This window comes from Urocampus carinirostris, chromosome 6 (assembly GCF_059441175.1).
Source record: "Urocampus carinirostris isolate Australia breed hairy pipefish chromosome 6, RoL_Ucar_1.0, whole genome shotgun sequence".
Lineage (NCBI taxonomy): Eukaryota > Metazoa > Chordata > Actinopteri > Syngnathiformes > Syngnathidae > Urocampus > Urocampus carinirostris.
This window is the reverse complement of record NC_142354.1, coordinates 31,714,449-31,729,883: the sequence shown is the minus strand read 5'-3', so window position 1 is coordinate 31,729,883 and position 15,435 is coordinate 31,714,449. Positions and strand designations below refer to the sequence as shown.

The following is a 15,435-nucleotide window of genomic DNA, read 5'->3' as shown; positions in this document are numbered from 1 at the left end:
CCAGCTCCCGGCCTTATTGTGCGGAGTTTGTATGTTCTCCCCGTGCTTGCGTGGGTTTCCTCCGGGCACTCCGGTTTCCTCCCACATTCCAAAGACATGCATTTCAGGTGATTTGGCCGGTTCAAATTGTCCCTAGGTGTGACTGAGCGAGTGAGTTGTCTGTCCCCCGTGTACCCTGCAATTGGCACCACAACCAATTCAGGGTGTCCCCTGCCCACTGCCCGATGATTGCTGGGATGGGCTCCAGCACCCCCGCGACCCTACTGAGGATAAGCGGTTCAGCTGATGAGATGAGATGAGGTTCATAGACCATTTCTTGCCCAGTGGCCATCCATGCCCAAAACAAGTAGACAAAAATGTGGAAAAAATATATTTTTCCATAGAACAAAAAAGTAGTTATTGGACTCAAAAAGTGTTGTGACCCATGTTTTAGAATGACGTGTCCCTAGCCTCCTGCATATAGGACAGTGAGTGAAAGTTTTGCAGGTCGTCAATTGCAACAAAAGGAGTCTCCCGATGCCGAAACCCGGGATCGAACCAGGGACCTTTAGATCTTCAGTCTAACGCTCTCCCAACTGAGCTATTTCGGCATGCCACACACTGGAGCCATAAGGCTACATAGACATACACCATAGCGGGCAGTGTAATGGTATTGTTGCTTATCTACTGAAAAAGTTGGGCAAAAACTGCACTTTTGGATTAATCACCAGAAGACGAAATAGCTGAAAATTGCGAGGCATTCGGTCGCGTCTTTATGACGTCACAACATTCATATGAATGAAGCGTCATCGTTTCTCGTGCTGGCTGCGGAGCAGCGCTGTGTGTCGGCCTTCCCTACTGTATTCCCTCCAAAATCAAACGCTTATCTTTCGGTAATGTCAACAGAAATGGCGAGAAAGCCCCTTCTTGGTGCTTTCCTGATTCTCATGATCGCTGCGCGGTGTTCTGCCACTTTGGTGAACGACGAAGTGAAGAGGACGGTGGACCTGAGCACTCATTTGGCTAAGATCACCGCGGACATAACGCTATCTAATCACGCTCGCTACGATGTAACAAGCTTCATTCTTACTGTGGATCCTAAACTTTTCCCCCATATGGCATACATTGGAGCCTCGGTAAGAACATGATCCTATATAATTTCCGCCCTTTGATAAAAGGGCTAATGCTAACATGCTAGCTTATTGGCTACTTCATGCAGAAGACGCGCGTATGTTGCATTCCTTTGATGTCTGAAAAGGTTTACCCAAACTTTTGTGCAATAATATTCTGCGTCAATTTTCATGCATTGGATAAAATTAACACTAGCCTTTAAGGGTACTTAAATAAATGACCATGCCTCTTTCAAAAAGCCAACCATCGTTGATAACTCGTCAATGACCAATCAGAGTTCATTATTTGTGATCGAATCATTCACAACAAAGCTTTGTTTGGAAGAGTTATTTTATTAATTATTCCTGATAAATATTAATACTTTTTTAGCTTTGCATGGTTGTTCTAGTGATTGAATGACACGTAAGCGCTTGCTAGCGTATTTCCGGCTGCGCCTGCGCATTGACCACGCCCACTTCCAGTCTGCAACCATTCTTTATAGTTATTAGTTTATATTATCTTCCTTGTGTAAATAAATGAATGCAGATTGAAACAAATTAGAATTTGTTCTAATTTCATCATGAATGGATGTCATCAATCAAAACCTAGGACTATTTAGAATTTAATACAATTGTCTTTATTGTAATTGATTACTAATTGATTGATAACTGATTAAAAATATAAAAGAATGTTAAGATAAATAGGCAGGAAAACAACAAGGTAGTGGTTGAAGACGTATTTAATTTATATATTCATAAGTAAACAGTGCAAAGTCATTAGTAACACCGTTGTGTACGAATAGGAATGAAGAATTATGAATATACATTTTTGTATGCCTGTTTAGGGTGGTAATGGCTCTGGGGAGTAATTGTTGTTTGAGCTTGTCATAAAAGAAGAGACCCTTAGTTTAATCCGTTCATTCCACTCTGTGAGAGTGAAAGTGCACTGAAAGAAGTAAAACTATAGAGTCACAGGGAAAAAATGGAATAGTAAAAAAAGCAAGGTTTTGTGCTACACACCTTTGTTTTTAAGCAGTTTTAAAATGAAAAATGGAGTGTACTTATTTAATTATCTAATCAAATATTTTATATAAATTGACTCATTGTACACCAGGGAGCCCCAACTGAAATGTAGGTGTACTTTTTTTTTATACAGTTGGGCGCAAATGGTTACTTGTTATGTATTTCTAAAGTAAGACATGTTATTACTATGCTATTACCATGTCATGAAGTAGGGTTTATACGAGCTTGGTCAGGCTTCTAACATGGTTCCAATTATAAATCAAATTTTCTAGAAAATCACATTGACTCATCACTGCTGAGTTATTTTTAGAACCAGTCCAAGGCCTACTCCAGTGTTCTGAGGAAGCTACCTATTGTGCAGGGTTTTATTTTATTTTTGGCATGTGTTTTGGTTTAGAAAAAAAAGTCACTTTTTTATGTTTACCCTTTTTTGTAAAGGGCTTTGCAGGTTATTTTAAGATTTGTATTATGTGCTGAGCTTTATACATAATTTTTAGCCAGGCATACTCCAACTTATCCCATTTTAAGGTTTTCAGTTATTTTAACACTTCACAGTATGGAAATAAGTAGTGTGAGATAACTTTGAATTGATTAATTATTTAACCAGAGCTTAAGAGGTTTAGTTTTACTGACATGTCAAATAAGATATTTGTGTGTTCTTACTTAAACCATATATATATATATATATTTACATACAGGTGCAAGGGGATGAAGAGGATGACGGACAACTTCCAATTGAGGAAACCAAAATCAACTCATTGACGTACGTTCATATTCTCATCCATTTGTAATGTATTCAAATCATTTTCTACGTAATATTAATTCGTCTCTGCATCCTTTCACAGGGATGTGTTTTTCAAAGTAACCCTCCCGTCCCTCTTGGTGGTGGGCGGCAAGGTCAAAATCAAGGTGGAAATGACATTCAGCCACATCCTCGAGCCTTTTCCCTCGGAAATCACCCAGGCTGAGCGCCAGCTTGTAGTTTTCGAAGGCAACCACTACTTCTATTCGCCATACCCAACCCAAACTCAAACCACGCGTGTCCGCCTGGCGTCCAAAACCGTGGAGAGCTACACCAAACTAGGAAATCCCAGCAAAACGGATGAAATAATTGAATACGGCCCATACAGGGACATCCCCCAGTTTAGCCAGGTATGTACAGGATACCCCAGAATCCAACATTAATCCATTATGAAGTGGGGATCGCAAAGTAAAATTGCTGTATCGTGGGGATAGAAACCTATAGTAATAAGTTATTCCCTTCAGCAGCCCCTCGAGACTCTTTGTGATTAAGGGCTATGCAAATAAACATGACTTTACTTCAGAACGCTTGGTACCCCAGATAAAAATGTTAAAATAACAATAGTATACAGTAACTAGTACTTGTGTGTAATATATATGCATATCATTAGATATCATTACAAATATGAAATTATATACAAATATAAATTCTATTTACATTTGGCTTGACCTTATTTGAACTGATTTGGTGGTGTAGTGGGTGAATGCAGAGGGTGGAGGAGATGGCGTCGGCAGAATAAAAGTAAAACTTACATTAAATCATTGACATGTAAGCATTGTCATGCCCTTAGGAGATTTCATTGCCTTATTTGGTCTCTTTAATTCATTAATTGTCCCAATCTTTGACTGGTTACTGCCATTCAACTTGACAAGGATAATGATTCATGCTATTCAATAGTTTTTCATGATTATCATGGAGCTACTAAATACAACAAATCTTCCTTAGTTTACTACTTCAGTTTACAGAAAATTACTAATTATTTTTCCATTAAAACTAAAAAAATCAGGTAAAAAAAAAATGTTTGTTTAGTGAAAATGTTGGTTTGTTCAAATATGTTGGTGTGTGAGTGTTAGTTATTAAACATTCACTTTAATACAAAGTTATTAATCATTGTTACTTTATTTTCTTAAGTGATAACATTGTCTAAGAACCACTTCCAACCTAAAAACAGCACTTTGATTGTCACTAGCAAAAAAAGTCCAAATCTGAAAATTCTCTATCCATTCTAAAATGCCATTTTTAATATTTGGCAGCTCTGTTATATTTTTGCTTTTCCTTTTAGCATGACTGTACAAAAAATAAAGCATTGTCTCGCACTTAGTCTTTAAGAAGCACACAATATTTTGAACTAAACGGAAAGAGAGAAGGGTATTGTGGGAGGGAATTCAGTCAATATCATATCTGCATCTTCATTACTCCTTAATTTAAACCAACTTTGACCAGCAGTCTTAAATGATGTTGACAAATAGCATTCACTGTCAGGCATCTTGGGGATGTAACCCCTCCTATCCACAATCACGGCAAAGTTTATCAGTTGTTAGGCACGTAAAGTAATTTGTTGTTGTCGTATAGTGGGGAAAATGCCAAATCGAGGTATAGCGTAAAAACGCAATATGGGGTCGCCGTATCCTGCATCCTCTTTATTATGGTACGTTGGTGATCTGTGCTTGAAATTTTAGATTTCTAACCTAATGCATGTTCTCGTGCAGGATACCATGAAAATCCACTTTGAGAACAACACCCCATTCCTCACTATTAGCAGTGTTACTCGCATCATTGAAGTATCTCATTGGGGCAACATCGCCGTGGAGGAAACCATTGATGTCCGGCATACCGGAGCCGTTCTAAAGGGCCCCTTTTCTCGCTATGACTACCAGAGGCAGTCAGACAGCGGCATCTCATCTGTCAAGTCCTTCAAGGTAACAAATCCCCATGAGATTTTTGTATGATGTGATAATCATCCCTTGTCCTGCAGACTATACTTCCCGCTTCCGCGCAAGATGTCTACTACAGGGACGAGATTGGAAACATCTCCACCTCTCACCTGCAGATTCTGGATGACTCAGTGGAAGTTGAAATCAGGCCCCGCTTCCCATTGTTTGGTGGCTGGAAGACCCATTATATTATTGGATATAATCTGCCTAGTTATGAGTATCTGTATACTCTGGGTGAGTTGGTTACCAATATTTTGTACTGAACATTAAGATATGTACCTTTCTTTTTTACCGTGAACAATCATTTGGCTTATTCATTGATTCAATTATAATTCAGCCGTTTTCCAAACGTTTTTTTTTTAATCCAAAATTTGCTGTTTGATATGTCTATGTATGATATTCAACCCATTTAGGACAGGAGCATGTTGGCAATTTTCTTAAACCAATTTTCAACAACCTGTTTGAAGATGAGCTACGTTTTGGCTCATGATAAGCATGAAGGGCTTACCTGTTCATATGCTTTTCTAAAATAACAACTTCTATAATTGTTATTTTAATAAGTTGTGTTAAAATAGACTTAGTCAACCACTAAAACAACATGCCAGTTAGAAATCCAATTTCTTAGAAAATCACAATGATCAATCACTGGTGAGAAATCATCAGAGGACATTTAGGTTTCGTAGGGGACTACCTGGTGCCCGCTGGCACAGTGTTTGTGACCCCTGATCTGCGTAATTTGTTTTTCATCTGTCTTTGAAAATGAAAGACACCAGAATAAACATGTGGTGGTGTCTTAACCCGCATACAATATTCTCAATTTTTTGGGGGGGACAGATAGTGGCTAGTGCAAGTTCATACATATATGAACAAAGCCCTTGCGGACTTTTAAAGAGCAAAACAAAGGTACTATTTTCCTGTTGGTCAAAACTAAAGTCTAATGTACCGAACATGTCAAAGAAGCTGCCTGGGAGGACAAATAATTACCCCTCAAGTCACAAGATTCAGACTACAGTGTAATGCATCTCTGAGTTTAAAGAAATACATACTGTTCTTTCCTCATTTTTCAATTTTAATCACATTCTTTTTACTGAAAGAGTCCAATTTGAAACCCTGATGGAGACTGATGCCAACGTTGGTTCATTCGTGAATGCGGAAGAAACTCACTGTTGGGGCCTGGGCTTTCTTTTATTTTATAAAATCACCAAACATCACAGAATATAGAATACTATTGCCAATAACTTACAATACTATACAAAGTATACCCCAAAAGTGGAATATCTGGATCCACTTGTTTTTTTGTTTGTTTTCTGTTTAGTTTGGTGAATTTAGAAATATGTTGAGTTTATAATAATAAACATGGGTTTCTCTCAAAGCCACAGATATCAGATACAAAATCATAATATAATGATGTTTCCGTGTGCTTCAGGGATTGGGATAGTAATGTCAACAATATAGTTTGATTTCTAGGCAAAACTCAGTTTTATGTGGGTGGGGCTAAAGCCTACGAGACCTACAGCGCCAGGCGCGCTCGTCCTTAATGTGTTAAATTTTATTCATACATGCACAAGAGCATCATTACTGTGACAATAATGTCTAATACGAGCCATAATTTTTCAGGGGACCAGTATGCACTGAAGATGAGACTGGTTGACCACATTTATGATGACCAGGTCATTGATAGCATGACCGTTAAAATTATCCTTCCAGAGGGAGCCAAGTGAGTTAGCAATTGGTGTTTGCATTTCTTTTTGAAATATAAAATGCTATTTCTTTTACTATTTTACTGTATGCTTCCTTTTAGAAACATCCAGATGGATACACCATACAAAATCGACCACATGCCAAATGAACTGCACTATACGTACCTTGATACTTTTGGCCGGCCTGTGCTGGTAGCCACCAAGAAGAACCTGGTGGAGCAGCACATTCAAGATGTTGTGGTAAGAGGGCTTTTTATCTTGCACCAAAAACTGTGTCATCGGGTACGCGCAGGCAATAATCTAATTGAAAACATACTTCTACCAGTATTTCAATTTTGTAAAACCATGGAAACGTGCACTAAAATCTGATTAAGGTCTTAATCCTACTTTGATTGTAATGGCCAGGTTATTCCTTTAATTTTCCCATTACTTGTGCATGAAAGTTCTCCAATTCCTTGTGCACATGCTCAGTTCTCTCATTCAGGATATTTTTGTGCTGCAAAGCACTGTGGAATTTGTAGTACGGAGACAAACTTTGACTCGGTTGTCAAAAAAGAGTATTGGTTTATTTCACCTCAACATTTCTGTTTGATTTTCTGTCCCTACAATGAAAATGTCACAGTTGTATCCATCCCTATAAAATGGATGCCACAGTTGTATCTACCCATATATATACAGTTAAAATCTATGCTCCTTGTAAGCTATGTAAGTGTACATCTTGTAAACGTACGAAACACAGCGATGGAGCGAACTATTGGACATCAACGTAAAAAACATGCCACTTTGTCAGATTTGTTAAATAACATGTCTGAAACTTCCTTTATTGAAATATGGCGTCCATTACTTCAAAATATTCTGTTTACTGTTGCCATTTTCTGGCTAAAATCACCATTTCAGCCTGAGTCAAGCTCCCTTTGTTGCGCGTGCAAGTATGTGAAATTTTGCTCGAATAAACTCTTCCTTTTTCATCTTTTTGGGAGTTTGAGTTGGCATTTGGACTGTATTTGAAACAGTCCTTTTCTTTCACTATTTTCATCCTGGAAAAAGAAAAACACAAGCATTTTTGTGAAATCCCTCTCTAACCCCCCCACCCCCAGCCTGCTTTCCTCTAGTCTTGCATAATAAGCTCTGTGGCGGGAACACCAAGGGTAAAAGTAAGATAAAAGAAGATACGCACAGTGGAAATAGATATATATGGTCTCTTTGAACTCAGTTGGGCATTGTTAACACAAACTTAATAGAGAAAATATTAGATTTCAGACACCTCAAATTACACACCCAATCTTCAATGTCAAAAGTTAAATGTGTAAACAACTCCTTTTTTGTAATAACATTGCTCTTGCTTGACCATTGCAATCAACTTAGAAATGTAATGTGTAAGGGGTCACTCATCTCCAGGTATATATACGAGTTGTTTGGATTTCTCCAGAAATCTAATATTCAGTTTCAGCTCGGATTTTTAATTGAATGTAAACATAGCCTCTGTGCTCAAGAAAAAGAGGACTCGACTTGTTATTAGATTAATGATGGCTTAAGAAATGCATGTTTTATAATTTTCAGGTTCACTACAACTTCAATAAGATCTTGATGCTACAGGAGCCACTCTTGGTTGTGGCAGCCTTCTACATCCTTTTCTTCACTGTCATCATCTATGTTCGCATGGACTTTGCCATAACAAAGGTTTGCAGACTCCAAGTTTACAAAAACTAGCCTTTTTTTTTGAAGGACAAAATTAGCTTGTTTTTCCTCTGCAAATGAGAAAAATGTGACTTAGTTTTTTTGTTCTACATAATTATGCATTTTGGGCCCAGTAAGACTTACTCTTGATTTACTTGCTCTGAAAAAAAATCAATTCTAATCATTTTACTTAATATCAACCTAACAGGAAATATTTCGTGGGAGCAACCCTTTGAAACAGGACTAGGCAATAATTTGAATTAATATGAAGAATTCTTCATCTTAAAAATAGAGAATTTGAAATATTAGGGGTTCATTGATTAAAACTGAGATAAAATTCACAATCGTTCAGACTGACTGGTAAAATTGAGATTCATTTTTATGTGGCTGTATAAATCCTACATAGATCTGTATACAATATTATATAATATTTTTTTGCTGTCATGAGAAAAAAATATATTTAAATTTGTTTAAATACTATCATATTTCACTTTTTTTCTTCATGGAATCTTTATATTGCAAAAAAATAAGTCTTACCCCAGTTGCAGTAAAATAGTATTTTTTTGTAGTGTTAAGATATTTTTACCCAAGAACCTGAGAAAATGCATGCTTAACCTTTTGGGTTAACTTGAGATGTTTTGATCATACAAAGTCTACGCGTTTGCCGTTTGTCTTCTCCAAACACTCAAAATGTTAAGAGAAATCATAGCTATGTGTACATGTATTCTTATTTATTTTTTTCCCCGGATAGTGTTTTCTTTCTATGCTTTTTTTCAGAAAGACACTATCTGTAAAACATACCCCCAAGGGTTAAATAAGCAGAATAATCTGATTTTGCAGACGCAGTATTTCATTAATCCATATAAATATTTTTGTACTTTCGAACTTCTGGAAATTATTAGCTAATATACCATCTGTTAAGACTATTTAGCTTATTTCAACAATGTATTTCTTATTCTGAGATCAAATATCATAACACGAACAAACAAATCTACTTAAAACATTTTCTGTCATTTGCGTTGGACTATTTTTCTTACTGCGGTTTTGAAACATTAACTTAAAGCGATACCCAAATTCTAAAACATACAAAATGTGAGAAAATAGTACAGTTTTTTTTTGTATATCTATATTAATCTATATGTCATTGGTATATTCTAATTATTTTCTGTGATAATGCATTTTGAAGACGGTCCATTTTGTCTTTGACCTCCGGAGCTCTGACACCATGTAAAGAACACCAGCATCCTAAGAAGCCAGTCACGATAATGGTTTACATGTTAATTAGTCGAAAATATTTGTAATGTTTATAGCAAAGTTTTGGTAGTTTATGTGGAGAATGGCTAGGCGTTGTGTCGCAGGTGGGTGCAGCAATGGTACAACAAATGGCGAGTAGCCAAAATGGGGTGAACTGGCTAAGATAACACAGAGCTAAATAGGGCTATCCCAGTCGGGAGATGGCAGGCTAGCCTGCTGCTATAAATGGCCAACCTGGAACAATCCGTGGAAATATGGGAGGCTAGATATCCGAAAACATTCAGTAAGCAGCCAGGATAACCAGGAGCCAACAACAAAAACGATTACGTCAACAAACACGAACCCAGCCGTAAATACACCAAATGGGGCGGCTAGCAGGATACTACAAAGGGCTAATCGGGACTGATCAGCGGAAAAAACAAATGGCTGGCTGACCAAAAACATAAGGTAAGAGGGCCAGGATAACTGGGGGCTAACAACAAAAAAGTGATTATACTAACAAACATGAACCAAGCCAGGGAAAAAACAATTAGCAAGGCAGGCTAGCCAGCTAGCCGACTGCTAATGGGGCTAACCTGGTATTCTGCAATAGTGCACGCTAACGGGGGAGCTATCCGAGCAATATTAATTGCAAGAGACGCAGCAGAAAATACCAAAAGAAATGTCACAATCACATACCTAAAAGGAGGCAAAGTCAAAAAAGGAACGCACGCTGTACATGACGGCAGCTAAACTTACCGCATGCAGCTTTTGATGATCAAAACACGCAACTCGGACAAAAGAGTCAGCAGCCCCCAAGCGACACAGTGAGCAAAGTTCCATTTACTCCAAAGCAGAAGTGAGCACTATGCATTCGCTGATTACTACAATCGCCGTCTGTTTTTCAACGGGAACCGCCATTATTTTCTTTCCTTGTTGTCTTCTGGTGACGTCACAGCTGTATTAGTTTATATTATACAGCTACTATGAAAATTAATTTCTCGAGCTCCATGGCATGTTAAATATTCTGCAACATTTCTTCATGATTGTGGGGAGGAACTGTACACATTCTTCTCTAATTAAAAAAAAAAGGCTCCTTCGTAATACATCTTAAAAACAAAAAAGTAAAATATGAAAATAAAGATTTTTTTTTTGTTTCACTTGATAGTTAAACACACATCCCCTCGTTATGATTTCATACAAATATGGTTAATATGGATTGTTGTTTTGCTATTGAAAACTTGTGTTTAATTTCCCCTTCAGGACCCAGCGGCGGAAGTGCGCATGAAGGTGGCTTCCATCACAGAGCAAGTGCTAACCCTGGTCAACAAGCGCCTGGGCCTGTACAGACACTTGGACGAGGTGGTCAACCGCTACAAGCAATCCAGAGACACGGGCGCCCTCAACAGCGGACGCAAAACCCTGGAGGCCGACCACCGGGCGCTCACCAACGAAATCAGCTCCTTGCAGGCCCGCCTCAAGTCCGAAGGATCCGATTTGGCTGACAAGGTGTGTGTGTGAACAGTTCCAGTTTCTTTCTCCACCGTTATGTTATGTAGCTATGGGACTTTTCTTGCCTTCATCAATGTGGCTGTCTTTCGGCTGCTTTTTAGATTTTTTTTGTTGCTTTTTATTCATGTAAAAATAGTCATAGAATGATTTAAAAAGAGGGGAAAGCAAAAAAATAAAAAAGAATCCAAAGGGAAAAGATAAAAGAACAAAAGAGAAACAGAAAAAGGGAAGCGCAAGAAAATACAGAAAAAAAGAAGCAAAAAGAATCAACAAATAAAATAAAAAACTTGACAACAAAAGAAAAAGGCAAAAAAATAAGTAAAGCTAGAAAAAAAAGAAACAAAACAAGAAATTGCATTTAAATAATGTGCAGATATATCATGCCGACATTGTACTTCTACTAAAAAGTGTGATTGATTACAGTTCTTTACAGTACTACCAACTAAATAAATCCACAAAATGTAAAAAATGAAATCAGAACTCTCATGCAATAGTTGTTGTAAAAACAACTGTCGTATGTGCGCTATGCGACCTCTTCATTATTACATTGGCCAATTCATTAAAACTTGAAAAACTAACCAGTGTTGCTGGAAACTCTGCAAAATGGACATGGATTTGATCTCAGGTTTTGGACATGTAATGATTTGGTTGCAACGCGCAGCATTGATGTCGCTCACTGTTGTTTCAAGTGATGCCCACAGACTTTGTGTGATTAGACCCGTGGAAGGCTTAGAACAGGGGCGTCAAACAGGCGTGAGACGACGCTCAGAGAAGCACAAGAGAAAAATGAGCTGCTTGTGGAAATGTATCCACTTGATGTTGCCACAGCCTGGTGCCTCTCACAAACGCTGTATTTCTCTCTCTGTCTCTTTGTGTCTCTGTGTCTCTGTCTCTCTCTCTCACACTCTCTAGCCCTCTCTCTGTTACTCTTTTTCTCTTTGGTTCTCTTTCTCTTTTGCTTTTCCCTTCTCTCTTTCTCCCCTTCTCCCTTTTTCTCCTTCTCTTTTCTCTCTTTCTGGCAAGTATAGCTTGCATCCCTCTGCAAGTTGTTTCTTTGGGTAGGGGTTTGCTCCCCCACATGAAACAGATAGTACTGGTTTCCATGAGTAGCAGTAGCTAGGGAAGCCTCATTATTGGACTCCGATGCAGCCCCTTCATCATCTTGACCCTGAAGTTGTTTAGTGACCTTGACAGATGAGCCGGCGGGCAGGCACTCCAGCTCCTAGTGTTCACAGGGTTCCCGCGGATCCTTAAAGTCTTAAAAGGCATTGAATAAAATATTCTATGAAAAAAAATGCATTAGAATGTCTTAAATCCAATTTTTGAAAGTCTTATAAAGAAAAAAAATTGTAATGGTTTCATAATCTGAATCTTAACCCCCTAAATGGTAATTGCACTCAATGTTCCCTGTAATTTTCCACGGGTTTGAGCGTTCACACAAAGTCTGTGAGCAACGCTTGAAACAACAGTGAGCAACAGCATCCCCAAGTGTGGCAACTAATCCATTATCAAACATATCCAAAACTTGACATCAAGTTACATTTTGCTGAGTTTCCGCCAATACATTTTTTTTCTCTTTTGAATAAATTGACTCATGTACTATTGCAAAGGTTGTACGGCCTACAAACGTTGTTTGTTCTTACAATTCTTTCACAAGATATCCATTTCTTTTTTTCCCCTGATATATTTTGTTGCAAAATACTAACATTTTTTGGGGCTTATTTAGTCGGTTGCACGATACACAACTGTATTTAATCACATTTTTTAGTGGAAGTACAATGTTGGCGACAAGATTGACTTGGTATAATTGGAAATTATTTGAATACAACACAAACTTTTTCTTCTTTTTCCCTGCTTTTTTTTCTATTTTTTTTTATTCCTTTAAAAAAAAAATCTTATTGTGTTCATTTTTCCCAGTTGTTACTTTTTTGTTTTTGTTCTCTATTTACTTTTTTTCCTTTGTTTTCTTTTCTTTTCTTCTGGATTTTTTCTGAAATTTTCCTTCCTTTTTCTCTTCCTTTTGTTTCTTTTTTTTTCCTCAGCTTTTCACTACTTTTTCATTTTGGTATTCTTTTTTTCTTTTTTGTTCTATTCCCCCCCTTCCTTTAAGTCATTTTTTGCACAATTCTACATAATATTTGGTCGTGTAGGGATTAAAGAAGCAAAAACAACCTGAAGAGCCGTTAGTGAGCCGAGCCGAAGAAGCCGTTTCTCGTAAAACTCTACTGACTTTACTCAACTTCGTTCTACTTCTTTTGACTTCAAAATACTGCATTTAGAACACAACGTCAGGGGAACCTTTGTAGTTTTACCTTCATGCACTGTAACTTTGACTTAATTCGCTTCTTAATTAGCAATTTCGTGCTCTGATTTTTGTGAGCTGTCTAGATTTTCTTGTGCGCGGAAAAGCTCTGGGTAGTGCGCAATTGCGCACACACGCAGCTTAGAGGGAACATTGGTTATAATCAAATCATAAAGTCCCCAAAGATTAATGACTGTGGTCTGCTTATCAGGTGGCAGAGGTGCAGAAACTTGACGGCCAGGTGAAAGATCTGGTGTTCCGGGCCAGCCAAGATGCCGAGCGACTGGTTGCCGGGAAGGTGAAAAAGGAGGCCTACATAGAAAATGACAAGACTCTCTCCGCCAAAAGGCAGGAGCTCATCGGCCGGATCGACAGTTTGCTGGACGCTCTGTAAAAGAAAAAGAAAAAAATCCGACCTCGATTAATGTGACAAAATCGCATTTCACATCACGTCAAGCCAATCGCGGGCTATCCAAACACTCGTGCCTTGTGATAAACCGGATCACAGGTTGTTGAGACACCCCTCCCCCCCTTTTTTTTGTCAGACTTTACTCATCCTCTGTTCATAATCTCAACTATTGGCATTGTTTTACGAGTTGAGGATTCGTGTTTTTTTTTTTGCTAAATGAGTACGTTTCTATTGGTTCACTCATGTCTTTGCTCACATCAATTCTATTTTCTACGTTTTCTCAAACGGTCAGGCGGCAGTCGTTACTGATCTTAGCCCGTTTTCTCCAGTTTGCACTTACTGATGTTTTTTTGTCTCTACGTTCCCGTCATGTAAACGCTCTGATTGTATATGTTTATCACTTTTTTGTAATTGTCACATTTTCTACATGTATTGGGTCTGTAAAAAGTGGTATGACTGAGATTAGGGAATACATGAGACTAAGTTGTGTGAGAAAAGACATGGAGATGGAAAAAATGTAAAGCTGTCAACTTTGAAATAAAAATTCGGGTGAAAAACATCAGGTTCCTGATTCATTTATCTGTTTCTAATTTTAAATTTTAAATTTTATTTCAGCAGTGTTTATTTCATGACCAGAAAATTGGTTCATCATATCAGTCCATGTAAGAACCGGTTTGGACAAAGACTCAATGTTGAGTAAATTCCTTCAGCTTTCCCAGTTATGTTATTTTAGATTCTGGTCCTTGTGATTGCCCTCCTGGTATAAAAGAAATTGTCTGCCACTTCGACTGTGCACCTCTGGCTTACAGCAGTGTTCTGTGCCTGGAATATTCTGTAATAAAAGCCTTCAATGGAAGGGCTCCGTTTCAGTGCTTGTTCTTTTTTTAACTGTCCCTCAATCCAGATGTTAAACTACAAAGTACACGTTTGAATATTTTGGAATGCATAGCAACTTATAAAAGTAAATGGCATACAAAAATGTGTTGTTTTTTCTCGGCAGTAACGTCTGCAAAAATTAGTGAGATATGAGAAATTATCACGAAATTAATAAAACTTTTGTGCTGTGATGCATATTAAGTTCCATGCAGCGCTTCAGATGAAGATAAAAAGTAAAAAATTCTGTTGTGAAATAGGTCTTAACTCTGTTATGAGAATTGTTAAATAAATCAATTAAAATAATCTAATTCTATGATTTACATTAATATTTGTTTTAGTAATTAATTTTAACAAATTTAGAGAAATCAAGTTACTTTGTTGTCCGAAAAGTTCTGTACAAATTCATTTTGATTTAGAATTATAATTAAAATGGTCTTTATTGTCGTTGATAACATAGTGAACATTGTTTACAAGATTAGAAGTTGCAATGTCATTATTAGCAACATGGTTCCCAAATAAGCAGGGAAATTAAATATGAATGTGTGATTTTCTATACCTGCCCTGCAATTGGCTGGCAACCAGTTCAGTGTGTCCCCTGCCCACTGCCCGATGATTGCTGGGATGGGCTCCAGCACCCCCGCGACCCTACTGAGGATAAGCGGTGCAGCTAATGAGAGGAAAGATTTTCTATTCCAATTAGTTGGGGCAGGGGTCTCAAACTCGTAACTTGGGGCCAATTGCGGCCTTTGGGATGATCGTTGCACTACTTAGTACAGTGACATCTAGTGGTTGAATAATACGCACTCTCTTTAATCTAAATGCAGGCCTCTGGGATTACAGTATGCATTTGTTTATTCCTGATTGATTTTTTTCATATTC

General features: G+C 37.8%; 1 protein-coding gene and 1 non-coding gene across 2 annotated transcripts; one reads left to right on the top strand and one right to left on the bottom strand.

The window, feature by feature from the left end:
* Positions 1-517: 517 nt before the first annotated feature.
* Positions 518-590, bottom strand: trnaf-gaa (transfer RNA phenylalanine (anticodon GAA)). The gene has a single exon. It is a non-coding gene; the product is annotated as a tRNA-Phe (tRNA).
* Positions 591-768: 178 nt separating this feature from the next.
* rpn1 (ribophorin I) lies at positions 769-14,239 on the top strand. The gene is made up of 10 exons (XM_088338720.1): positions 769-1,115; positions 2,810-2,874; positions 2,957-3,263; positions 4,623-4,832; positions 4,889-5,081; positions 6,465-6,564; positions 6,649-6,787; positions 8,108-8,227; positions 10,721-10,966; positions 13,483-14,239. The coding sequence occupies exons 1-10, from the start codon at positions 774-776 to the stop codon at positions 13,663-13,665; spliced, it is 1,905 nt and encodes a 634-aa protein (XP_088194846.1). The 5' UTR covers positions 769-773; the 3' UTR covers positions 13,666-14,239.
* Positions 14,240-15,435: the final 1,196 nt, after the last annotated feature.